The sequence below is a fragment of the Psittacula echo genome (assembly GCF_963264785.1).
Source record: "Psittacula echo genome assembly, chromosome: 1".
NCBI classification, from domain to species: Eukaryota; Metazoa; Chordata; class Aves; order Psittaciformes; family Psittacidae; genus Psittacula; species Psittacula echo.
In genome coordinates this window covers 73,141,227-73,167,827 of record NC_137735.1, presented here as the reverse complement: position 1 = coordinate 73,167,827, position 26,601 = coordinate 73,141,227, and the positions used below count along the sequence as shown (strand labels likewise).

The window sequence follows — 26,601 nt, the reverse complement described above, 5'->3', positions numbered from 1 at the left end:
GCCGCACAGGCGAGCCGCAGCACAGCTCCTTGAGGTGCTCCTCCGCGTGATCCTTCCGCCGCACGGCCCGAGGGAAGAGAGTCTCCTCCACTTCCCTCCTCTCTCCTCCCCTCGCCCCCGGGCGGCGGAGGACAGTGCATGGGGAGTGGGGGTCCGAACGGAGCCCACCGGAATCGGGCGCCACCGTCCCGCCCAGTGGTGCTGAAGGCGGGAGGCGGAGATGGGCTGAGGGAGGCGGCCCCGCCGGCCCTTCTTTCCTTCCCCAGCTCCCCCCGGGAAGCGGCTGGCTGCGGGCTGCCTCTCGCTCCCCCCCCCTTCCCTTTTAATTTTGATTTTGTTTTATTTTAACCCCCCTTTCCCTTCCCCTCCCGCGCGGCGGCGGCGGCGGCCCGCCTCTCCCTTCCTCCCCCCGTCGCCGCGGCCCCGCCATGGCGACATGAGCCCGCCGGCCGCCGCCGCCGCCGCCGCCCCGGACATGGGGCCCGCACGGTGCTGAAGCGCCGCGGAGGAGCCCCGCCGCCGTCGCCCCATCATGGGGTGCTGATGGCCGGGCCCCGCCGGGCACCCCGCCGTCGTGCAGGGGAGGTGAGCCGCAGGGCGGGAGCGAAGGGGGGGGGGGGGCAGGCTGGGGGTCCCTGTTGCGGGATCGGGCTTGCAAGGCACCGTTGTGTGTACGTGCAGCGCACAAGTGCGTGCAAAGCGTGTGTGCGTTACAGGAGCTGTGCATTGTGTATGTGTTGCCCGCGGGTGTGCGGTGACCGTCGTGCTCTCCCCTTCCTCCCCGTCAGTGTGACTCCTGGTCACCGATGGCTTTTCCTGGCGCACGCAGTTAGTTGTTTTGTTCTTTCGTCTTCGTGCACTTGGTTCGCAGAGATTGTAAATCCCTCTTTGCCCTCCCCATCTGCCGTGGAAGAAGTTTCCATGAAAGAAGAGTGGCGTTGTGTTCGATAAATCTATCGCCAAAGGGGTGAAATTACAGGAGCGAGGTTACCGCCGGTTGTTTCATGCGGGTGGTGCAAAGCAGACTTGCAAAAAAAATCTGCAAACTTGAACATAGAAAAAACTGTTCCGTCATCCTCCCCTTTCCACCCTGTGAAAGAAGGAAAAACGATCCTCCGTTTTCCCACTCTTCAGGGCGTTAGAAGGCAGACTGTTTCCAGCCTGAATTTTAAAGAACTTTTCAGCACCAGCATCTGCACGCTCCCAAAACATTATTTCCATGGTGTGCTGTAAGAGCCTGTACACGGAAGAGTTATTCTTATTAAATATTTAACCCCAATTTAAAGCTGGGGGATCACATGTACAGCCCAGGTTTTACAAGGTGAGGCTAGGGAGTAGTTTATCTCTCAAAAAGCAAATCACATCATCTTTTCCTTGTGTCGAGGGTTTGATTTTGAATCCCTGCAAATGATTCAGGTTTTGTTTTAAAGTAGTTTGGCTGGCTTGGAGAGCTGGGGGACCACTCGCTCTCATTTGTGCTTGCACAGACCTTGGCATGGGATGTGAGAAGCTGATCTTTTGGCTTTTCCCCAGCAGGAGTTGGGGGGTGTGTGTATATATATATATATATGTATGTATGTACTTATGATTATCCTTCACCCTCATTTAAGAGCTTGTGTAGAGTTTGATATGGGAGAACTGATCTTAGATGCCTCTTTCACTGCATCTGTTCCGTATTCTTACCAAGTCCTGTGCTTTGTTTACTCCAGGTCCTTATTTTAAAATACTCTGAGATTGCCTCTGTCTTTTTGTCACTGCATGAAAAGAGCCTTGCTCAGTCAGGATCCTCTCTACAAAAGATCTGGCTTGGTGGATGCCAGCTGGGGCTGGGCTGTCCCACTGTTTCACATTCAGGGTGTCACGGGGCTGTAGCCAGTGTTGATAAAAACTGCTGTTGATGAGCAGAGCAGCATTCCCACAGAGCATTTCTGCTCTGGTCTCTCTGTCAGCATCCATTCCTGGACACACTTGAGGGCATTGACATGCCTCAACACAGCCCAAGGTTTGCTGGGTACAGGCTGCTGGGAGAGAGCAGCCTGAGCCTCACAGGACCGTGGTCAAAGGGACCCCATTGTGGCCCTGCCCAACTCCCAGGCCAGCTGTGTGGCTCATTAAGGCTGGCTGTGCAGCCCTCCTTTCTGGGCTGTTCTGCACAGCCAGCTGGTAGAGGGGAGTTGGGGTTGCTTCAGGTACCGCTTTAACTCAGTGGTCCATATCTCCACATCCTAGAGGCCTTGGGATGGCTTTGTCTGAAGGAATGGATAAGTCAGGTGTCAGGATCTGTGTTTTCCAGTACAATGCAGTATCCAGGGTTATCTGTCTGCCATCTTAAATTAACACTTTGATCATTTACTTCCTAAAACATATTATTTTTCTATTTTCAGATTGTCATAATAATATTTGCAGACATTTCAGTTTAAATATCCTTCAGTCTCAGTACAAGGCTGTTCGATTCTGCTACCTTTGCTTGTACCATTGCCGTGGGAGAAACTTTTCAAGTCAGTAAGTGAACCCAAGTGTTCAGCTTTTTACAGCTTTGAGCATCTCCCCTGTAACTACTCTCTCTTACATTTTCCCTTCTCAACTTTTCTAGGCTCACCTAATTCTTAGCTTACATCATGCAGGCAACAAATGAGAACATGAGCAGTGTTTGTGTGCTGCAGCTTGCCATTCCCCAGGGCCTGTGTGGAAGGTGCTTTACTTTGCACACCTGAAGCAATGCACTGGTTAAAGCAGTGATTAATCTTGACCTCATGCTGAACTGGCTTTTTGGAAGCATTTACATTCATGTGTTTAATCTTTGTGTTTTTACATGACGCTTTTTTTAGGGAATAAGATTTGGCGCAACTGTCATGCTGATGTAAATTATGCATCTGACCTGGGTGGATGGATACACACACAATTTACAGTTTATTTCACACTGCTCCATAGCCTGTAGCAGGAAAAGTAGACATCATATTCTGACCACCACATGGTGGTCACCCTTTGACTCTGTTGTCCAAGCAAAATGTGACTAAAGGAGAAGACTTCTATCTCCAGACTGAGTGAAATATGGTTGAGGGACCTGAAGGGCCTCACCTGAAAACGGGCATCCAGAGCTAACCTGTCCAGTAACAAACTGTGGCTGTCTTCCTTTGCTCCCATGACTTTGTGGTGCTACAGGAGGTACAAACCCAAGTAGTTGTCACGAGGATACTCTGACGAAGCAGCAGGAAATGCAAGCGGATTCCCATCAAGGAGGTGGATTTCAAGGGGAATGTTGGTTCACTGAGAATAGAGATTAGTTGCTTTGATAATTCAGTATACAACAATAGCTGTTTTCACATGCCAAAACCAGAAGGTGAAGTCATTGAGGTGGAAGGAAAATCTCAGGTGTCTCCCATCCCAGCATGAAGCACACATGGTCTGAAATGTTCCCTTCCTGTGTGTTTGCAAACTGCAAGTATTATCAACACTGATTTATTAACCAGAATAGGTATTTGCACTTGCTATGCAGTAAACTCATCTAAAAGCTCACTCACAAACATGTTACTGCAGATACTCCATTTTGTTCATCAGCCCAGACATCAAACATTTTCTTTACCAGGATGATGGGAGGTGCTGGACGAACCCATTTGCCAGAGGCTTTTGCACCTTTTTGTGGTGGTATTTTGCCATATACTGCAAGATCTCATTTCTTGGCTGGTGTGGCTCTTGACTACAGTCATCTGCCAACCAAGAGCTTGACTCCCAAGGACTTCAACCTTTACCTTCCTAACAATTTTGACAGTAAATCTTGGGGTTTAACTGCTGCCATGCAACTGAAAAGCTGTAAGGATGCAGCTGCTGTACTAACACGACCAGCAAATGCAGCTTAGTCTCCACTTAAGAAAGCCCTGCAAATGTGTCCATACTTGCACTGATAGGAGAAAAGGGGGGCTTTGCACAAGTGGAAGCAGCGGAAGGAGAACTCCAGCTGCCCCTATATGCTGCCTCAGATAACTGTTCTCTCTTTATCAGCCCCCTGCACCTCCCAGAGTTTCCTTCCAAAGGTTTATTTTAGGTTGAGGACTGTTCTTTTTAGGTTTTCCGGAACAGAGGCTATCAAGGCTGTTACATTTATACTTGTTAGGCAGGAGAGACCAGCATTTAGGGAAGAGCCAGGACCACGTCTGTGCCATCTTGTTTTTGCAGACAATTGGAATTACCATCTTTTCCATATTGTTTCAACAAGAGGCTAATTAGTCAGCAAGCACCAGCTCCTGGAGGATAATTAAGCTTTATAACTGTGGGTTCTCTCTGGTTGATGAGAAAGAGGAGACAGTACCCTCAGAGCCTAAGAATGCTGCTCTGCAGCTACTATGCTGTACCTCATAATTGATCTATTGTTTCAATAGCAGGTAATTCCTCATAATTGTCTCTTTTTAGTGCCTTACACTGTATCCTGATATTAGCTGTAATCACTGATAATTTACCCTGAAGCCAGTCAGAATCTGCAAAGTGCTTGGTGAGCATTTAGGCTTTCAGATCATTCTTTTTTGTTCGTGTCAAGAGGAATCAAGCCATTGTAGTAACATGTTTTTTGGATGTGGGTGTTGAACTGGGTATAAACTTGTTTGGTTTTATTGCTGTTCATTTATGTTAATGACCAACTACTGCCGAAAGATAAAGAGAACCACTGCTGAAGTCTGTTTCTGTGCCTTTGCCCATAGAGGCATTGCATTTACTTGGTTTCAGGGGATTATATTACTTAAAAGGTGGCGCGTGATGCTTTAGAATCCAAATGCCTGTTGGCCCTTGCATGTAGAGAGTTCATTTTTATGAGCTTGCAGGCCTCTGGCCCTATTTTATGAAATTACTGCTCATTCATACTTTGTGAACTTTATTTTCCTCAGAGCAACTTCCTTCTCTTTACCATCGATTTACCCCAAGCCCTATGGGTCATGGGGGAAGTGCATCCTACTCTCCATGTGTTGCTTCTAGGAGATCAGCAGTGAGACATTACATAATGCCAGGTTTGGTCAGCATTCCCTTCCCCCCTGCCCCTGTTTGCTGCCTGAAGAGTTGATGAGCTGCTCTGGGCAAACACCTGAGCCCTCACAACTGTGCAAGCCTAAAGCCCTAGAGACCAGTGAGTGGTTGATGCTGGAAGGGACCTCTGAAGGTCATCTTGTCCAACCCCCCCTGCTCAAGCACAAGGGACACCCAAAACCAGTTGCCCTGTACCATGTCATGACACCTTTTCAGTATCTCCAAGGATGGAGACTCCACAGGTGATAATCCTTGAACAATAACCAGCATTTGAGACCTTTTTCCCTTCGGGGCCTTGCCCTGTGGGACTTTTCCAAGCATATATCTGAAGAGTCCAGAATCTGCTCACATAAAGTTGAGGGTTGTGAGGTTGCTTCTTACCTTCCTCCTTACCTTTGGAATCCTGAACTCCACTATCCCACGGTCACCGCAGCAAAGACAGCCTTCGACTTTCATGTACGCCACAAACCCCTCCTTGCAGGAGGGTGTGAGGTCCAGCAAAAAATCTCTTTAGCTTCTCTATCACTCAGGCAGGTGTCATCAGTGTACTCCAAAAACCTCCTGGGTTGCTTATGCTCTGCTGTGTTGTTCCTCCTACTTACATCAGGGTGGTTGGGGTAGTGAGGGACAGCACCTGCAAACACAAGGCATCTTCCAGCTGTCTGTAGAAGGCCTCATCCACTTGTTTATCCACCCGCAAGTGTCACCCTCATCCATTTTCTCTTTAAGCCTCACCCATGTGCTCTCAGTTGGCTCAACATCCATCCACACAAATCTCCACACATTACAGCTGTTCTCTCATATCAAAGGAAGCTCCACTATCCCTTTTGCAGCATGTCATCTTCCTAGAGCCTTTAGCCGTCCGCTGCAACTCTGGAAGTCATGGGAGGCATCCCACCACATGAGATTCCAACAAGCCTGTAGTCTTTCAGCTTCACACAGGTCTCTCAGCATGTTTATGCCCTACACTGTGTTCATAAGCATACATGAACTTAAGAGCAGCACTCCAACACACTTCCCAGGAAGGGTTTGTGAGGATTTCTCCATAATGGTACCTCATAGGGTGGTTTAGTGTCAGGTGGCTTAAAGGCACTTTTAGCTCCTCTAGAAAAAGTATGGTGAACCTGTTCTGTAGTTATAAAGCCTGAGGTGGGGCAGGGTTTCCTTTCCTTCTAAAGCCAGAAATAATCCCCTTTCATCCTTCTCCAGAGGTTTCACTTACCTTGATGTGATGGGGTGGACACCACCTGCTTCTCTATTGCAAAGGGAACCTGAGGCTTTTTAAGCTGCTGAGTCCTAGAGAAGGTCCTGTCTATCTCCTGAAAAACTTCTGTGATGGTGCACAGCTACTTCTTCCTGTAACTCGTTCACTAGGCACCACAGTTCTTCTAGGATAACATACCTCGTGCAGACCAGAGAGCCATCTGTCCCAGTCTCTGAGAAAAGCCATGGGCAGTCCCTCCAGCCTGGGGCTTGGAGAGCTGTGCCCGTCATCCAGAGTTCTGTCAGCACCAAAACCTCAAACCTTGCAGGGGCAGCTGCTCCAGCATCTGCTGGGAAACTGCCCCATAGTATGCTACCACCGTATCTGAGACCACTTGCACAGGAACAGACCCTACTGAGTCCCACCTCAACCCAACCTTCTCCAAAAACTTCTGCATCTGATGGTACCTTGAGCCCGACTCTTACATAGACCTCACCAAGGGCAGCTGATCATGCTCGTTAGAAGCTGCTAGAACTCCCTCAGGCCTGTGATCTTGTGGTTCCCAATACCTTGTTCTCTCTTAGCTGCAGCAGCTTCCTCAAGTTTCTCACAGGGTTCCCAGATATTCCCCAGAAGATCCAGAAGGTCCCCAGGCAGAACCCAGAAGCTGCTGCACAAATGTTTATTGGTCGCTTCAGGGAGCTGTGCTCATTCCTGTGCCAGCAGTGTACGGTTTGGTACAAGGCTCAGCCATTGCTTTCTTGGATTTCCCCATTATTTAGGTTGGAAGCAGCACTCACTCACTTGTCATTGCTTTATATCCGTTTCATGCTTCAGTTCTGAACAAGAAGGTGGCACCATCTTTTTGGCATATGACTGCAAATTGTTCCATACAAGGGCTGCCCGCCCTTGATGTGATACCCCAGTGCACACATCAGTTCCTGACTTGCCAGCACAGTGATTTTGGCCATTGAGAGCTGTGTGCAGACCACTGGCAGGGCCCATCCTACCAGAATGTTATCCCAAGTGCCTTGGGTGATCTTAATAAATGTTGCGAAGAGTTCACATCTTCAGGAGGCATCTTGCATGCATATCAGGAGCCAGATGATGCATGTTGAAAGAGTGTAAAAGGTAGGCATTTCTTTTGCAAGTGTTCATAAAAAGGCATAGAGGGGTTTTGGTTTGCAAGGGGCTTGGTTTTGCTTAGTTTAATCCATGCAAGCAAGCAGCCTCCATCAGTTAATAACTTTCCCTTTGATATTTAGGTTCAAATAAACCAGAATCTCGAAGCAGAACTCATTAAATTATACTGAGTTTCATCTCCTCTGCATCAAACACATACGTTGTGCAGCTGGAGCTGGTCTCCTGGGGCTGGATTCCGAGTTTACCTTTTATCCACAGTTTACTTGGTATGCTGCCACATGCTGCCTCAAAGGTGGGATTGAAACAGCTTGTTTGCATCACTCTCGAGCTGTGGCATGGAAAATTTAAGCCCTGCTAGTGACCAGAGGCCTTCCTGGGCAAATGCTGCTTGAATGGACTGATCTTGGCAGTTGCCAGAGACAGCAAGGAAATGCAAACCTCCTCTGGCATTTCCAGCCAGAGACAAGGGGTTAGGGCAGGCATGGGTTTGGAAGCACACCAGGAGGGAAGAAGAATGGTGACATTGTCTGAAAGTTTGCTCAGGAGTTCATCTTCTACGTTGTTTTTTACAAGTCCCTGCTTTGAAATGTGTCATTTAAGCTTCTCTTAAATAGCAAAGCCCTGGTTTCAGCCAGGAGAGGTTTGGTGAATGAAGTACAGCAGATCTTTCTTAGAACTACCCTCATTTGTGGTCCCTGGGTGTAGGAGAGAGCAGGCTGGGCAGCAGGCATAGATTGTACAAAGTGGTGGTTGCTGTAAAAAAAGGAACAGCTCCGGCTTGAATGTGCAGAACCCCACCTGAGTGACAGCTGTCAGACAGCAGCTTTATACTACTGCCATCATCAGTGGCTCTGTGGCGCCTTCCCGCCTATTTCAAAATGTCCTCATGTGGGCCTTTTTTGTCTTTCCCTGAATTATTCCACCTGTTTTCTTGATTTATTTTTTTTGCAGCCCTTAGGGAATACCATGAAGAACAGAAACTGTTTTTATATTTTCTACCACATTGCTTTACCAGCCTCAGAGTGTTCATGGTGCTGTCACAAATTCCATCTGAGCTTTCCTTTTTGAACATAATAGAAACAGAAGATGATGGTGAGAAGAGTGCACTGCTGCTGGTCCAGGCCTCTCCAGAGGGCTCTTGCTGTTGAATAGGCCTTGGGATTTCTCTGCTCCAAAAGAGACTCAAAACCACCTTCCTTCCCTCCCATCAAAACATCATTCTGTGTTCTTGTTTTGCAGTTGCAGACCCATGTCTTTAACTGGCAGGCTTCTTTAAAATGTTTGGAAAAATCCTTCCGTTTGGAAAATGGGCACTAAAATGAAGTCAACTTTATTTGCACTCCCAGGAAAAATCTGGTTGGAGGAAGAGAAGTGGCAAGTGTGTGATGTACGTGAGCCTGAGTGATGCTGCCAAAATATCTCACAGACTTGCCTTTGTAGCAGGTTGTGGGAGTTAGCAGGGGGTGAGTCACACAGACAAGTGGCAAGGGCCCTCTTTATTCCCCAGCCTGAATAAAATTACCTCTTTCCGAGTTTAGGTCTGTGGGCTGGCTTACACACAAAGCAAACACGCTGCTTGTTAAAGGTGCAATATCACACACGTACCTGTGGCATGTTTATGTTTGATACTAATGAATTTCTCATGGGGGAGTGCATTCTTGATTTAGTGTGTATTAGTATTCATTCCATAGAAGTAAGTTTATTGCTTCAAATACATGTCTTATTTAGATGATGAAATTTGAAACTATATTCCCAAACGTCTTTTTTTCCCAGTCACTTCACTTCAAAAAGGTCATTCATATACTGCCTCACAACTCTGTCAAGTTATTTCCAGTAATGGGCTGCAGCAAGATTTACTCTCTACAACTAAAACCAGTTGATTTTAACTCTTGCTGGTCCTTCACTTAATAGTTATCAGATCAGGCTTTGCTTTGGCAGATTGAAAAGACAGAAAGGTAGATAGTGATCTCCAGTAATGAGGTACCCATGGGAAATTTTACTCTGCAGAAACATCCTCTTAAAGCTATTATGTGGTACAGACATGATGCAAAATTGTAGAAGTGGTTGATGCCTGCTGGTTTTCTTCTTCTCAGAGGGAAGCAACACCACTGTAGGTATTTCCCTTCGTCTGGCATAGATTTCCAGACTGCTTTACTGACGTGGAGTGAGGAAAGAGTTAAGCTGAGAGAAAGCCCCGGCCCCTCCACGCCCTCCCTACGCCCACAGCTTTGAAATCTCTAATCACAACTTGCACTTAGTTTCTTCTAGCAGTGCAAACTACGTTTTGATCATGTGAAATCACAGATGGTTGGCTGGAGCTCTGAGGAATTCAGTCTCCTTCCTCTCTTCCTTCTTCTTCGCCTGCCTCCCCCACCCAGAAAAGTCTGCTTTCAGGTCATCTATTAAGATTGTATTATTGCTTGCTAAAGCTGAAAATACTTAAAAGGTCTGCAGAAATGTGTGTGGTGGTTAAGCTGTATTGGGATTGCCCTTCTTGTTCAGGATACCCACCTGGGCTTGTGCACAAAATCGGGATGGCAGGGGAAAATCAGCAACTGTCTTAGGAGCATGTGGATAATTCCTGTAATGCATCTTTTGTCAGCAGGAGACACTTTTTATTGTCAGTTCAAATTATTACAAAGCCAAAAAAAACCCCCAAATTAAAAAATAGACTATTTTGCATGCACCCCCCAACCAAAAAGGTTGGTAGCTGTCTGCCGCTATTGCAAACATGAAACTGCTTTTGAAAACTGTACCCTGCAGCATTCAGCAGTGTAAAACTTCTGTAGGGAAACTTGAAAGTACCTCTTTAAATAAAGTTAGCTATAAGTTCAGATCAAGAAGAGAGATCTTTATGAGATGGGTTACATTTTATGGACTGAGTTGGGGTATTATTAATGAATAAGCAGGTGATGTTTAATGCCTTTCACAAGTGAAAACCTCACACCGAAGTTCTGACTAATTTCAAAGCAGGATGCAACCTGCAGCTTGTGACCTTGCTCATAGGAGATGTCAACAAAAAGCCAACATGTTGGCTTGGCTCACTTCTCATTTACTAACTTTCCAACTATTAGACATTGCTTTTCCACTGTGCTCGGGTTTTATCATCTCCATCTAAGCAGAGAGAAGAGAGTTTGGTCTCTCCACAGTCATCAGCTGACTTCCAAGTGCTGGATTTTAGGAAGCTGTTGATGTGCATTTATCTGATTAAAAGCTATGTAAATTTAGATGCAAACTGGTTTCAGCCCTCGGAGTGCTTGGTGTGCTGCCTGGCATGCTTTTGGTGCTGGAAAAGTCTGTGCACCACTGTTGCTGCAAGGGAAACTTTCAAGCACGTCATTCCTCTTCTTTTTTTTCCTTATAAAGGTTATTATGCCTCAGCCCTCATTGAATCACCTCCCCAGTTCAGAAAGGAAAAGTTATTTTTCCTTCTCTTTTCACCTTGGCAACTCAGAACAGTTGCCATCGTCGCTTACTAAAAATGTCCCTTGCAGGGCCACTGGTATGTCAGGGTGCTCCAGGGCTCTCTGCAGTGGCCACTAACCAGTCAAGACAGTACTGGGCCAACCTAAAAAGGCACCAGGGTAAGAAAAAGATCTTTTCTGGGCCCAGAGGCCTGTGAAACCCATTTGTGTTGTAAATACAGTGGGAAAGTTTGTCAGTCACAACAGAAAAAGGATGTGTGCGAGGATATTTGCTTCAGCCTGAAGTTTTTCATGTGTTTTCTCCAGTGATTTGAGGGGTGGCTAATTACTCTGTCTTTCCTGCAAAACCAAGAAAGGATCATCAATATTTCATATTAGGAGATGTGGTCAGGCTAAATATAGCTATTGCTTTCTTTCTGACAAGCATGCAGAGAGGAGCTCACTGTCTCCCGGCTCTTGGAGCTCAGCTCTGGTCCTCGGCTTTGGTCTCTACTAGCTTGATTGAGCTTTGGGTCTGGTCCTAAGATGATCAGACATGTCTTTCACCTGGTATGTAGCAACTGGCAGTCTGCAGGCTCGAATAAATAATAAATAAATAAATAAATCTAAAAATCATCCATCTTTTGCTGTGCACAGGTCTGGAGAAAAACATCTTTTCTGGGGCCTCTGAGTGGCAAGGCATGAAGGCTACACTCAGCTCAACCCCTGTTTGCCAGATGATTCCCCCCATATGCCCAATTGAACAGAATACTTTCACCTGCACCTGCAATTTGAACTGCTTTTCTCCATCAGTGCAGGGGTGCAGCCCTCAGCACTGCAGTCCTCCTTTCCCAGGGCTATACACCTCCTTTGGAAGCACTGATGGCTCTGGAAATGGTGGGGCATCCAGCCTCTGGGAGCCAGCTCATCCCACAGGGAAACCTGGGGTGTCTGATGGGAGGATAATGAGATGCTAATTAAGCCCCTGAGTGAATGAGCTTGGATGGGGGGAAGGCTGTGAATGTGTGTCGGTCCCATTTACAGTGGTATGAATGACACTAGGATCTCCCCGAGGTTTAAAAAAGATGCAGAAATGAGTAAATGCACATAAGAAGCCACGGTTCAGAGGACTGTAATGTCCCCTCTTCCCAGGCAGAGTCGCCCTCTTGTCAAGTGAGGAACTTCTAATAGGGGTTTTTCAGTCCATGGTGATACTCAATTAGCCATTTGGAGGCTGATGGGAAGTGTTTTTGAGACACTGCAGAGCATTTTGGGCCTGTTCAGGAATTCTGAATCAAAGGTGTTTCCTCCAGCTGGAGGCCCAAATCGCCTTGAGTCATTACAAGGCTGGAAACCTTGTATGGGGGTATGCCAAGCCAGTACAGCATCTCCTTTGTTCATGGAGAAGCATTTGTTTTATAAAAAAATAATGCAAAAAGGGTTTTTGTTCAGGACTGAGAGTCTTGGCTTTTACTTGCCACTTAAAACCTGCTTGTCTCTAAGTGGGACTTGAGTGTGGTTTTGTGCCTTATGCAGGTTCTGTGTGAACTGTGCCCATTAAAAACTGCTGTAAATTGATAAATACTTGTTTTACAGTTTCCCTTAACTCTGAGCTTGTTCAGAGCTGTTGCTATTATTTACAATAAACTGATTGTTTTCACTGTGATTTTTGTTTATTTTCTCTGGTTCTGTCCCCTTATTTCCTGTAAATACAGCACAAACTTTTGTATTAACAAACTGGTCTTTCTCAGATTGCCTGGTTAGCATTTGGCCAATATCCACCTGCTTTGGGTTTCACAAGAGCCCACAGAAGGAGTTGAAAGTTTAAATAACTTTCCCATGGATTTACCCTTCAGGCTGAATTGTTTTGCCTAAGTGATTTAGTGCTGGTATGGAATTTGTGGCCAGGGCACTGGTAGATAGTATTAGAACAGTTAGAATAAGCTTTTCAGACAGTCTTCTCCATTTGAAAGCAGGTGGTGGAATCTGTTGCTTTACAAGCTTCCTATCATGTCAGTTATGTTTTTCGAAGGCTGTCACTGGTTTTGTTACTTTTTTAAAAACACATTTCCTATCTAAAATCAGAGCTGTGCCCTGAAGTTTTGTGGATCTATCATACTTTCAGATTAGATACAAGAGGAACCTTCTTGAACTCCCTGGTACATTTCCATTGCAGGTGAAACAGGTCTTACTGAAATCCCCTTTATATTTGTCATACAGCTCCTCCCTCTTGTCAGGTATTTTTCATGAAACACCCCGATTTTTTATTGCTGTTGAAGCAGGAGAGGTCTTGCCTAATTACCTATGTAACAAAGAACCAGAAGACCTCAAAGTGGCAGGACTCTTAAGCTCACATAGGTGTTGGAGACCCATGGACCATTTTGGCTCAGCTTCATCTGAATTCAGTCTGGGTTTGGGTTTCCTGGGGGTAGGTTTGCCAAGTTCCCAATCACTGTTCCATTTCTTGCAGCTTTAGTGCTTTCTTGTGCTCAGTGTTTCTTTCACCAGGCTGTCTTTGGTTTTGCAGGTAGCTGTATCCAGCTGGGTGGCAGGTGGATCCAAGGGTTACCATGAAGTTTTCAGGACCCCTGGAAAGCCAGAGGTTGTCTCTCCTTCTGGAGATGGCAATCTCTAGGGAAGCTCAAATGTGGAAAGCGCATGTGCCGAAAATTCAGCCCAATCAGGTAACGTCTCTTTTTCACATCATTCATCTTAGTAAAGGCATGAGACCATCCTCTGATGTCTTTCTATGTGAACAGCTGAAGCTCTTGCATGAGAAGTTGCCTTCTGCTTGAGACCTGGAAAATGAGGCTGTGAAGTAAGCAGTTACTTTTGTGTTTCAGGGACATGCCTGCCATCATGGGTACAGAGCACATTCCGTATTGTGTTCGATCTCTGCTGTTGCTTGTGAAAGCATATACATACATTGTCTTAATTAAACTTGTTTTACAAATAGTGTGGGTAATTAGCATACATCTCAAGTGGGCACCAACTGTGCAGCAGTTCTTAAAAGCAGCTTCATTTTCTTGGACTAAGTTCACTAATAACCTCAAAACTCCACAGAGTTTTGTTCAAAACAAAATGTGAAATGTGAGGTTGGTTGTCACAGTTTCTGCTACTTGGATATTGGGCTGGGCGGAAATCACCTCACTGATGGACTCAGAACCAGCCTTGCTGTTCTTGATTCATATAAAATGTTCACACAAGCCTGTCAGCTGTTGTCAAAGCTAATCGGTGTTGTGGGTGTGTTTTCTGTCTGGTGAAAGAAATTGCTATTGTACAGGAACAGATATGTTTTTAAGGGACTCAGTATTGGTTTTGTTAACCCACATTTAGATTTACAAATAAGTGACCTGGTTGTCAGAGGTGTTGAGTATGTTGTGCCTGTGGCTGACTTGAGGCACGTACAATTTGAGACCCTGGTTTATAGTAAACCAGCCTAGTAATATAGTAAACCATCTAGTTGATGGCTATAGTTATTTCATGCTGGCTTAGTGATTATAATGTAGGGAGATAGGATTACAGTATAACAAGATAGGTTAGGGACTCAAAGTGTGTAACCAAACCAGAATCTTGTGCAAAGACTTCACAGGGACAAGGCTCTTGCGGTTTTGCCTTGGTGAGGTGGATTTTGGTGGCTTGGAAACCACCACCTGCATTAGGCAGCCTTCCCAGGAATCCCTCTCTTGCCCTTTGAAGATAAGGTTCCCCGCCTGTGCCACATTCAGGTTGTCACTGCAGCAGAAGGACCCTTGCCCCTGTCTGTGATGAAGCACAGTTGTCCTGCTGGCAGGGACCTTTAGGGGATCTCAGTGTCATTGTGGCTGAGGTTTGCAGCACCTCATGAAGTGGTGTCCTCGGTGGTAAACACTCGAAGTTAACAGGACTTTTGGTGGTCTGCTGACTATGAAACCAGGGAGGCAACTCTGTGGCCTGCTGAGATAAGTCAGAGGAGGATCAAGTATGGAAACAGCCTCATTGCTAAAGCCAGTGTAAAGTTTGTGCTCAACAGCAGACTCGAGTCTGGCCTGGGGAAATACCAGATTAGTCCTTGTAGTGTTCAGTTACATTATGATGATGAAGGATCTCTTCTTCCCTTCCTCCCCTGCACTTGGACAGATTGCTGGGGTCTGTGCTTGGTAGTATTTCCTGTCTCCAAGCAGGAGACAGGAGTTTCTACTCCTGGAATTCCCACCCCCAAAACTGTTGGCTTTGTAACCTTTTCCTGTACGTTTTCGTACATGTCGGTTCAGACATTGACTTTTATCAGCTAGAATGCAATACTATTAAACAACTTCTAGCAGGAAATATTAAATTGGATTGAAATGTGTAACGTGTGAAGGTCAGATTTAAAAGACAACATAAACACAGCTGTGTGCTCTGGGGAGATCCTGGCTCTTCATGCCGTCGCGCATCTGTAGTCACGTATTTCCCTCTGTGCCTCCATTCGTGACACCCAACTTTTCCAACTGCGTTCCCCAACTTCAACAGCGCTTGTTTTGGCAGTGTGGCAGTCATGGATGTTTAGTATGGATTATCCCATTTGCTGTGATACCCCTCATCATCTGCTGCCTGCTTCTGCAAACAGCTGCAGTAGCCTAAAACCTCACTTGTATGAAACTGTTGTTTATTTCCCATGACAGTCAGGAAATTTGCATCCTTCTGTGTATCAGATCTGGCAGCCCAAAGCACATGTAACTTTCCATTTCTTGCTACAAAGGTAGACTGACTGCAGAAAGGGTTTTAATCAGGTCATCTGCTTTGCAAATGAGAAAATGGGAATGCGGCTACAAAAGTCTAATGCTCAGATTGGAGGTAGCACTGTAACTAGTTTTCGGGAGTAAACTTTAAGTTTTGACTTTGGGGTCCAGAAGTCATTTTTGGTTCTCGTGTTTAAAACTGGAACAAATTCAGTTTCTAAATATGCATCAGAGTTGAAATCTTTGAAAGGAAGAAAGAAACTCATAGTTACAGAAACAGGAAGACTACGTTTTTAGTACAGGATACAGAATCTGTTGGGAATCTTCGCCCTAATAATGTAATGTATGTGATGTTTCTGTTTGTTTTACTTTTTGACTGATAACTCCCATTTCCTACTGGCATGTATATTTCTTTTAGTTTCTCTCCTCTAAATGTAGGCCACTGGCTCTTCAGTGTTTGCAGTGTATCAATTCCAGATCTCACAGGGGCTTTTCAGTCTGAAATAAGAAGTGGACTGAGTCTGGAACCCTCCCAGGGCTGCTGAATGTACTTGGTCTTTATGTTTTCCTTCCATTTTTTTTTTTCCCCTCTTTGGTTATACAGTATCCAGGTGACATTCAGAAGCCTTCACATGACTAAGGCTTGAGAAAGCAAGCAGTAAATACTGGTCAAAGTTTGACTATTGCATGTTGCCAAGTAACTTTGCAGCAGACAGGTGTGTAAACTGAGGGTTTGCTTTTATTTTCTTACAGAAACAGTGTTGCTTATGTGGTCTCTCCTCCTTTGCCTGTTCTGGCTGTTTGTGTCTTCTTATTGGTTCTCTGTATCTTTTGAGGAACCAGGAGACCTCAGTTTATTTCCAGTTCTTCCACTGGAAGACCTTGTGTTGGTGTTTCAACCTTCTGGTGCCTGTTTTATCCTGTGGGCGAATCGGGAAGTGACTTTACAGTTCTGTACAACCTTGTAAAGCGAATACACCCAGCTCTTCTGCTTTCCCACTCAGTCATCTGTCTCCCCTCAAGCCTTCCAACCTGATAAAGGTCACCCCTTGGAGCCCACAGCAGGACTAGGCAGAAATAAAAACAAGAGAGAGAGGGACAGCAGACAGTAAAGAAAAAAAATTACCAGGTAAGGTGCTTTTTCTAGATTAGGCAGCAATAAAATTGAATCAGGATTGAGTTCACAGATAACATTTTTTCTAGACTGCACTTTCTAAGTGTCTCAAGGTTGAGTCTCCTGAGAACTGGAGGTGTTTGTGTTCTCTGCAGGTGGAAGACAGGCAAAGAGCTGGGAATCCTCTTCTGTTATTCTGTGGAGGTGCCACGCAGGACTAAGCAGGATAGAGGGGAAGGAAAGGAGCAGCAGTTGCTGGGCGTAGGTTAATTTTCCCTAATTAAAGCTGTCATGCTAGGCTAGTGCACTCTGCCACCCCAGAGGTGAAGTTCCGAAAAGGTGGATTTGAGGTGCCAAAACAAAGAGCTGACCACAGGCAGACAGGAAGGTACCTCCACGCCACAGGTGAATTTCTGCGTTCCAGCCCAAAGGGATTTTCTTGCTTTCAGCCACTGTGGTGTCTCGGTTTTGCTTTCAATTTTATATAACTAAAGAACAGTGACCTCACTGTTTCATTAGTTGTATTGTGCTGCCTTTCTTACTTCTGTTGCTGGGATGATGTAAGAAGCCAGATTTTATTTTGAAGCCGTACACCTAGATATGAGTTTACTTTGCAGTTAGAGGATCATGGTGTTCGGGGGGGGGGGGGGGGGGCTTGTTTTGTTTGTTTTGATTTCCTGTCTTGATTAGACACACTGCTGTTTTTCAGTGGTTTAGATTAAACACCATTTCTTCGTCACATGGAAGGGACAGTTCACACACTCAGGGCCTGAGTGTGCCACTGCTAGTCTTTACATTACAGCCTTGACATTTCAAGTTACCTCCCAAGTCTGAAACTCTGCCCGTGAAGGGTGAGAAGATAGAAGGACATATCTTGGGAGGACTGAAGGCAGCACAGAAAAACAATCTCACCCTTCCCGCCTATGCTGTTCGTAGGGGTAGTGCTAACCTTTTGCTTTGGCAGGCACAGGGTAAACAGGGTTGAGCCATGACAGACCCTGCCCGGTCGGTAATGCCTGTTTCTGCTGGCACCTGGCAGCAATGGAAGGGGATGGGAAAAATCCCCTCCTGCAGGCTGGTGATTTAAGAGCCAGAGGCAGGTTTTTAAAGTCAAGTTTATTCTGTGTGATGGGCTGGTTTCATGTTGGCTTTTAGCCGGTACTAGATTCCCCTAGATACTGGATTCCCCAAATAATCCTTTAAGTTGCAAGTCCACGTTGTCCAAACCTAGCTGGGGTTATCAGCCCTTTAGTATGGCTTTGTCTCCTTCTGTTAAAAAATGGGTGCAACAAATAAAGCAACAAGGAACTCCGTCTTAACTACCACCCCTCCTTTCTCTGCCCATTTTCTGTTCAGCTGTACAGGCCTCAGTTTGCCACAGGAGAAGAATGGCCAGGATTTCACACAATATTGCCTTTTTTTCCTCCCCAGATACATTCTCGGTTCTTGTCCCACTGTTTAGGAGATGTTCTTAGCAGAGCATTTAATAAGTCCCTTACTGCCGTGTGGTGCATTCATTATACTCCCAGTATATGCTTAACTAGCATTTTGGGAATGAGTGTGATGTCTGCAGACAGCGGGTGTCCTGCCCCTGGGGGGGGCCTCAGATTTCACCCTTACATTGCAATAATAATTTTAGAAAGTATCATTATTTCTTGGAATTGAGAAAACTCAAACCAGATACAGTCAGGCATTCAGAAGGGAAAACAAGGCAGGATTTTGTTCCCCACTGCCACAGAGCCCAGAACTCATCCCAGTGCTTAAGCCCTGCCACCGTCCCCCCTCTTCAGTCCCACACGGTGGTCCTCAGCACCAGTGAGGAAGCTGAGCAGAGATGTCACACTGTGAGTAACAGCTAAAGGCATGAAGCTGGTGTCCTCGTGGAGGCCCGACTGTGATGACCGTTCTGCCTACAAAACTCTGCTTGCACGTGTGTTCTTGGCTCCAGGGCCGTAGACGTGTGGCGAAGGCCATTACTGTCTCTGTAAGGCCCATGGTGCATTGGTGATGGGTGTAGCCTGAAGTACTCATTTTACTTCAGTATTGGGTGGTTTTATTTTCTACAATTCTGCTCTTTCGCCCCCCTCCTGGGAGGACAGATACAGCCCAGCCCTTCAGTGATGGGTGTTTGCACAAGCCCTCACCTTGCTTTTCTACAGTAACTGCTCATTCCGTTTCTTTCTCAAACCCATCTCAGCAGTAGCCAAAAGAGCACAGGCCCTCAAACATGGCAGAAGAAATGCGTTTGGTTTCACCACTCACTTCTGGACACATCCTTGCTAATCACCCCAATTATTCCCCATAGAAGCGAGACCAGACATTTGCTTGGTTGGAGGGAAAGGGTCTTCTAAAGCTGTAAATATTTCTTTAGGAAATCAGAGAGAAAGATTTTATGCCAGGATGTATGTGTGGTTGAAATTCAGCTATTGTGCAAACAGGTCAGTGGTAAGCCAAAAAGTTACAAAAACCCCCAACCAAACCCAGACCCCAACACAGACATTTTAAGGTGAAATTGTACCTGCTTTGCAAACCCAGGGCACAGTTAACTGTACTGCAAAAGATCTTTCGGAAGCTGTTTGGAAGGTTCTTCTTTTAACATACACTGAGCTAAAAATACCCCTGTAATGTGAAGGAAAAATAAATCTTCCTTCCCAAAACACGAGCTTGGTCTCTCCCCTCTTGTGTTTGTCAGGGGCTGAGCACCCGCCTGTCTCCTCCAGCACATCTGGGTTTGCTCAAGCCAGGCATGTCCATGTATCAACATGGCCCTAAGGAGGCTAAAAATAATAACAAATCTCTTTGTGCTAAGCTGGAGAATACTGGGTCAGTGCTGGAGAAACTACAAGACATCCTTCCTCTTTTCCCCAGCATACAGTGAAATTTCTGAGTGATGCAAGGAAAGTTGTCTGTTCCAGCGCAAATTATTTGGGATGGGGGAAGTAACTGCAAGCACAAAGTGGCGATTCAGGCTGGTCCACCCCCCCACTTTCCAAAGGAGCCTTTGGAAAACTCCTGTGGAGGTAAAATGTTTGGTCTCTTCTGACTTGCTGAGCCTTTGTGTAAGAATGGTTTGTTTTTCTCTCCAGCAGGATGTAGCCATTTCTCCAAAGCAGAGGGATGAGGTCATTCAGTGGCTGGCCAAGCTCAAGTACCAGTTCCACCTTTATCCAGAAACGCTTGCCCTGGCCATCAGCCTTTTGGACAGGTTTTTAGCTGCAGTAAAGGTAAATATTTGCAGATACATAAACTGGAACAGATTTATACCACCCACTCAGCTATTTCTGTGTTCAGTCCTTCTGGTGTGGCTATATGGAAATGCTCACTTCCCCCTCTGCCCTCACACCCTCTTCCCTTCTGACACGTGTAGGATTGTGCCTGCACTGCTCCAGAAGCTTAATTTCGGGTTTTGGAACTGGCAGCACATGATACCACCTGGAGCTTTTAGAGAAAGATTCTTTCCATAGTCATTTTTCACCTGGTGAAAGCAGCCATTGCTTCAGTGAGAACAGGAAGTGCTCGGGGATCTGACCCAGTGCTTTTCACCGGCCAAGAGTATTTTCCCTCTTTAGGCCCTTTGTTAGGCCTATTTCCTTCATGTAGTGCAGCTCATTAGTTTAATTGCACATTAACCCAAGAGAAAAGCAGCACTGTTCTTCCTCAGCTCACTCAAACCTGGTTTGAATGTTGAGTTCAGCACCTTACCTATTCCTTTAAGCCATCAGAAAAAGAGGCTGCATAGAGGTTACAGTTTAAGTGAAAAGAGGATGGCCTCTACCTTAACCTAAATTGACTCATAAAGCTGAGGGAAATGCCTGCAGTTAGAAACCCAGGCCCAGTGCCCTCTGACAAAGAAGTCATGGGAAGTCCCTGCTCACCTCTTAATTCCTCTGGTGTTTGTAACTGCATTTCATCTCATATGTAGCACCCAGAATTGCTGGGAGCACCTGGTAGTGATGGACTGGCTGGAGGAAACAAAGAAATGCTTGAGGACAGGCCTAGGCCTGGGCCTGGCAAGTGTGCTAGTGCTGGGAGAGGAAATTAAAAACAACATTAAAAAATGGGGGAAGCAGATCCTGCCAGAGGGGGCTGCTTTTTTACTACTGACCTGCTCTAATAGCCAGTTGAACAGACTAATAGCTTAAGGCTGATGTCAGCTCAAGAGATGTGAAGGGGAAAGATGAGCAAGCATGGGTGCAGGCCATCAAAGTGATAGACTGTCACTCCTGCTGGGAATGAAGAATGTCTGTTTGGGTTTAAGGCTGCTACAGCATAGAAACTGTTTAAAAAAGACAAAATCAGCATTTTGGCTGTCTGCAGCGGGAATCTGCTGCTCTCCTGTCCCTCTAAGTCAACCACAGAAGTGGGTTAGATGTGGTGAGCTGGGGCTGTTTCACATGCTGCAAGTGACTGAACAAAAGGGATTGACCCAGAATCGCCAACCTCTGGTTGTCGTCAGCCTTTGGGTTACCTTACCTCTTACCGTGTTTGCTCAGGTGCCAATCTGTAGTCTCACCTGTGTGTCTCTAGTCTCATCACCAACACCGTCAGGTAAGCAGTAGAGCTCGAGGTCTCAGCAGCAGGTTTTCTCAGCCTTCGCACTTACATTGCAGTGTGACTTAGTTTGTTGGAACACAAGTGATGTCATCAACCTACCCTTTAAATACTAATAAATACTGATGTTTTAGTTGCCAGCCATGGAAATTTTATTTTTAAGAAGATAGTAAAGTAGCTGATTTAGTGAAAGACTGAGATGGGAAATAGATTTAAGTCTCTCAACATCCAATGCCCTCGAGTACAGTCTTTCTTTCAGTACTTTGCAGCAGCCAAGGAATCACAAACAAAGTATAAGAACATGAGGAGGGAGTCCGCTGGCTGCTTCAGGCAGGAAGCAGCAATGGAGAAAGGTATTCTGTCTGGTTGAGCATTGTTCAAACAGCTCAGGGCTTGGTGCTCTCTCCCAATTTTCCTCTCCCATAAAGCTGCCATTCCTCTGATGCCGTTTAACTCCTGGGTTTTTTTACCAGCTGCTACCATGTGGGATTTTATTAAGACAACCAGTCTGTCCTTCACTGTGAACACGGTTTGAAATAGCTCAGGCTAGCTGCCCCTAAGGCGCTCCTGCACAACACTTCTTAACCCTCAGAGGAGGGGAATTTATTCTCCTTGCTTTCAGTGACACCTGGATCCACAAGCAGATGCGTGCAGACACAACCGCCACCCCCAAGTGTGGATTCTTTATGTGTATTTAAGTTTAAATAACACTGGAAAGCCAAAGCTCTAGGCACAGCATGGTCCTTTTTAAGTAACTGGGACTGAATGTAGGTAAAGATGTTCAGCTTCAACACCGTCCTGTGTTCTTCTGTTGCTTTCTGGAAACACTGTTCTGGATTTCTTGACAGCTGTTTGCATGAGTGAGTGTAACATGCAGCATCCCACCCGTCAACCACCCCATAGCTCTGCTGCATCTGCTAAAATTTACCAAGCAGGAATAAGTCATGGCAACAGGTCAGGCACCAAGTAGATGTTCACAATAAGTGCAGGATTTTCACTTACCTTTGCTTTCAGCATCTCCTAACATGAGCAGCAGAGGAAGGATTGCCCGTAGGCTATTGGGTGCAGAGGCTATGTGGCTGGTCTGTCACAGGGACTGGCTGAACACCTCCAGCCCATGTGTCCTGCCTCCCACCTCACCCCCAGTCAAGGCCTGGAAAAGGAGTTTTTGATGCCCATGGAAAAAAAAAAAAAATCGCCCTTTCTCCTCCAAATTTCATTTACTTTGCCTAAAACAACTCCCTGTAGAAGAGACCATCTGTCCTGATAATCCGTGTGCCACAGTTTTGACAACTACAATATGAAATTACCCAAGTGGTGATTTTTATGGGTGTTTTATACTTCCCCTAGGCAAGGACAGTGGCTTTAATTCTCTTCTCTTACTTCCCATTCTGTGCCTGACCCCCGGCAGCACTAACAGCTGAAGCTTTTTTGGCAAGTGACAGTCTGGCCCTTCTGATTTTCTCCTCCTATTTCTCATTCAAAGTGAGCTTTTTCCACTCCAGTGCTGCACATCAGTGGGTGCCAGTTACCATCACGGGGCCAGCAGATTCCTAACGTCATGGAGCACAGATTGTTGCTGGAGGTGGCATAGCTGGAGGTCAGCCTGCTGATCCAGGATGTGCTGCATGGGCAGCCAGACCCTGGGGCTCAGGTTGTCCCACCAGAAGGGGTTACATGTACTTTTCATATCATACTCATAACTTCTCTGCTGTTCTGTACTATAGGCCCGTCCAAAGTACTTGAACTGTATTGCAATCAGCTGCTTCTTTCTCGCTGCAAAGACCATTGAGGAAGATGAGGTAATTTTTCTGCTCTTAACTATCTTAGTATTGTCTGAATACATGCTCCTCCAGTCCTGCCTTTGCTTGCACATGGTGCCTGGCGCTTGCCAGGACAGGAATGAGGCATTTTGTGTGATTTCTGTAATGAGTGGTTCTCTCGCTTCTTCCTTTGCATTGGCTTTTGCAGAGGATTCCAGTACTGAAGGTTTTGGCTCGGGATAGCTTTTGTGGTTGTTCTCCAGCTGAAATCCGCAGAATGGAGAAGATTATCCTGGATAAACTGAACTGGGATCTTCACATGGCAACACCACTGGATTTCCTTCATATTGTAAGTAAGGACAAGTAAGGGGCGTAAATAGCCATTCTGGTGCTGGTCAGTGTAAGTAATGATTCGGGAGGTACCTCAACAAAACCAGAACACAGATCTCAGGATGTGTTCAGAATTCTTTCATACAAGTAGTTTCTGACAGAAAAAGTGTTGCCAGAGAATTCCAGAAGAGACTTTTAACACTTCATGTGCCATTTCCAAAGCGCAAATCAGCCATCTGACCACCTGGCCTATATTAAGGGATGTTAAGCTAAAGACCAGGACTCAGAGTTTCTGAAAACCTTGCACCTAAGTCTTAACTTCTAATGGCTTTTCTCAAAGCTAAATGCCAGGCAGCATGAAAGTGCTAAGCCCAACATGGAGGACGCACATATGCTGGGCAATGGGTGCACTCTGTGCCTGCTGCTGAAGTGCACTGCCAGAGAACCAGGTTCGTGGGTGAGACAAGACAAAGGCAAGGAAGGTGTCCTCAGGTTCTATGTTGAATTTCCTCCTCTCTGCTTGATTGATAAGTTTTTTCTAGGACACCTGAAGTGCCAAACCTCTGTAGTCAGAGAAGGGTGGAAGGGAAGAGCCTTTTGCAGAGCCCTGGGAAGCCCCGTCTCCAGGCAGATGGTGTGTGTGATGGCAGGTCCCAACCAGAGAGGCTGCACCAAGCTCTTGATGGGTTCAATGCATTAGTGTGTTTTCTATGGTGTGGAAATGGCCTTGAAGGTTAAGCTGGAGGATCCTTGTGCGTCCAAAACGTATCGCATGCGGCTCGTCAGATCTGCCCCAGCTTGGCCTGTGGGGTTGCCTGTTGGCGACGCCAGCTGCCTCACGTGCTTGTTTTCCCCCTCAGTTCCACGCAGTTGCGGTGTCCAACAGGCCTCAGCTACTGACCATCCTGCCCAAGCTGAGTCCCTCTCAGCATGTGGCGGCGCTCACCAAGCAGCTGCTGCACTGCATGGCCTGTTACCAGCTGCTGCAGTTCAAGGGCTCTATGCTGGCGCTGGCCATTGTCAGCCTGGAGCTGGAGAAGCTGCTCCCCGACTGGCTGGCTCTCATCATCGAGCTGCTCCAGAAAGCACAGGTGAGGGGGTGCTGGCACTGCACATCACAGCGGGGAGGGACCGGGGGCTGCGCCTGGCTCAGAACTCCAGGGATCCAGCCAGTGGGGCTTTCGGATCCCTCATTGACCATCTCTGCCTGCTTCTGTGAGGATAGTTGTGCTTCAGCCTCAAGGGCTTGTTGGGACAGTTCCACAAAGTCCTGAGCTTGACTGCATCCAGTTGGTGACAAAGGGAGGAGCTGCATGCCCTGATGTGTATGGGCACTCTCTGCACCAGGGAGCAAATAACACACTGGGGAGAAAATCCTAGTTAACCCCTTTTAGTTCATTCTAAGCATGTGTGGTGGTCCAACAAGTACTGGAAAGAGAAAAGTTGCTAAAAATATGCAGTGAAACCTTTTAATATCTGAAAGGGCCCCCCACACACTATTCCCATGAGGTTTAGGCAGGAGGGGGAGTTGATCTCACAAAGTCATCATGTTGGGGGTCTTTTTGGTCCTCTGCTACTTACTTTTGCCTGCACCCAGTGTATTGAGAAGTGAGGTGCAGGGTTGGGCAGTGTGCTCCAAGCCTGAGCTCTGCCCTGGCTGACAGCCTCCTCTCTCCGTAGCAGTGATCCCACAATGCTGGTTCCTTTGTTGTCTTCCCTCTCCAGATGGATAGCTCACAGCTGATCCACTGCCGGGAGCTCGTGGCACATCACCTTTCCACCCTGCAGTCTTCTCTGCTGCCCAATCCTGTATATGTCTACAGTCCCCTCCAGCATACCCTTGTGACCTGTAACAGAGGAGTGTTCCCATGCCAGCCCTCCTCTGTCCCAGGGCCAGGTTTCTCCAAGGACAACGGCAGACCAGAAGTGCCAGTCACAGGTACAGCTGCACTCTACCAGCATCTGCCAGCTCCCAGCAGCTGCAAACAAGCCTCTGCCAAGCGTAAAGTGGAAGAGATGGAAGTGGACGACTTCTATGATGGGATTAAGCGTCTCTACAATGAAGACGTTGCTCCGGAGGTAGTGGCTCTGGAAAACATGGGCTCTGTTTGTGGCGCTGATGTCTCGAGGCAGGAGGGCAACGTTTCCCCTTGTCCACCTTTACAGCCAGTGTCTGTGATGTAGCTGGGAGCGCACACCACCCGCTCCACCACAGAAGAGTGCAGAACCTGGCCTCTTGTCTGCTTGGTAGGAGGAGAAGGGGCCATACCTTCTCAGGCTGGACTGAAGGGAGCCAAAAAAAAACCCAGAAAAAAAAAATCCTAACCCTTTTTTGATATTTTTTTCTTGTGCGGCTAATTATAGTTCCACTATTTAAGCACTTAAAAACACAAAAAAGAATAAAAAATCTAAAAAAAGACCCAAAAACCAAACAAAAAAAGTAGAGAAAATTGTTCCTTTCTAGTGTTGTCAGTTCCACTTCCACTGTTTTTCTGCTCCTGTGTCCTGTAACCTATTCTCCACATCCCAGAGCTCCCATCACTCCTGCAGAGCTGATCTGTTTTCCCAGACAACACCTCTCTGGTCCGTTTCCATCTGCTCCTCCCTCTTTTTGCTTGTTCCTCCTTTAATTCTCAGCCAGTCTTGTGCATGATGCCCTGTACCACTCGACCTCCACATCACCCTTCCTTTTCCTTTCTAAAGAAAAAGACCCTTCTTGTTTTGCTAGCACTTTGGTGTTTAAATGTGACTAAAATATTTTAAAACTGGATTTCAACTAAAGTTTAGTCAGGAACAAGAGAAAAACACCACATGCAGGCTGCTCCATACTTCAGGAATAATCCCAGGAGTGTGAAGAGCACTAGGGTAGCCAGCCAAAGGGCTCTGTGCCTTGCACAGAGACCTCAGCGTTTTCCAACACAGAAAGCACTTAATGGAGTTTGCATCACTTGAACAAAACCAGTATTTTTCCCTTGTTTGCACCAAGGAACCTTGTGTTCCGTGTGGATTTTCACTGTCTACATCAAGCATCAGCCTTTAATTGTGCAGAGTGTTCTTCCCCCTGTGTGTTTGTAAGCTTGGTGTGTGGCCAGCCCTGCTGGGTGAAGTGCTGGGGCAGCTCCGTACACCCCAGGTTTGAAAGGTGCGTCATTACCAGCCACAAACCCAAAAGCAAAGACCCTAACCCTCAAGTTTTGTGTTCATGTAACTTCTAACCAAGAGTACAACCTTTAAAATCATGTCTTATCAATGTTGCACCTCTGTTTCTGAGAATGACCCATCCCAATTGTAAGCTCTCTCCACAGCCCTGAGGAAGGTATTGTATCTGGAGCCTTCGTACTGATGAAAGCCTTCTGGTAGCAATAAAGAAAGTTGTCCTGGA

At 46.4% G+C, this 26,601-nt stretch overlaps 1 protein-coding gene across 2 annotated transcripts; it reads left to right on the top strand.

The window, feature by feature from the left end:
• Nucleotides 1-422: 422 nt before the first annotated feature.
• On the top strand, nt 423-26,601 carry CCNI (cyclin I). 2 transcript variants are annotated; one of them, XM_080625071.1, is made up of 7 exons: nt 423-585; nt 13,289-13,445; nt 19,665-19,799; nt 22,854-22,928; nt 23,098-23,238; nt 24,080-24,310; nt 24,945-26,601. In XM_080625071.1, exons 2-7 carry the CDS (start codon nt 13,332-13,334, stop codon nt 25,401-25,403), a joined length of 1,155 nt encoding a protein of 384 aa, XP_080481197.1. In that variant the 5' UTR covers nt 423-585; nt 13,289-13,331; the 3' UTR covers nt 25,404-26,601. The 2 variants fall into 2 exon arrangements, with proteins under 2 accessions (XP_080481197.1, XP_080481196.1); XM_080625070.1 differs by having other exon boundaries at nt 19,662-19,799.

What these genes read in the sequence shown, in the direction of transcription:
- CCNI (XM_080625070.1), top strand. Translation starts at nt 13,332, where the DNA reads ATGAAGTTTTCAGGACCCCTGGAAAGCCAGAGGTTGTCTCTCCTTCTG. An exon ending in CGAAAATTCAGCCCAATCAG is followed by an intron (nt 13,446 to 19,661) that starts GTAACGTCTCTT and finishes TTTTCTCTCCAG; the next exon opens with CAGGATGTAGCCATTTCTCC. An exon ending in AGACCATTGAGGAAGATGAG is followed by an intron (nt 22,929 to 23,097) that starts GTAATTTTTCTG and finishes TGGCTTTTGCAG; the next exon opens with AGGATTCCAGTACTGAAGGT.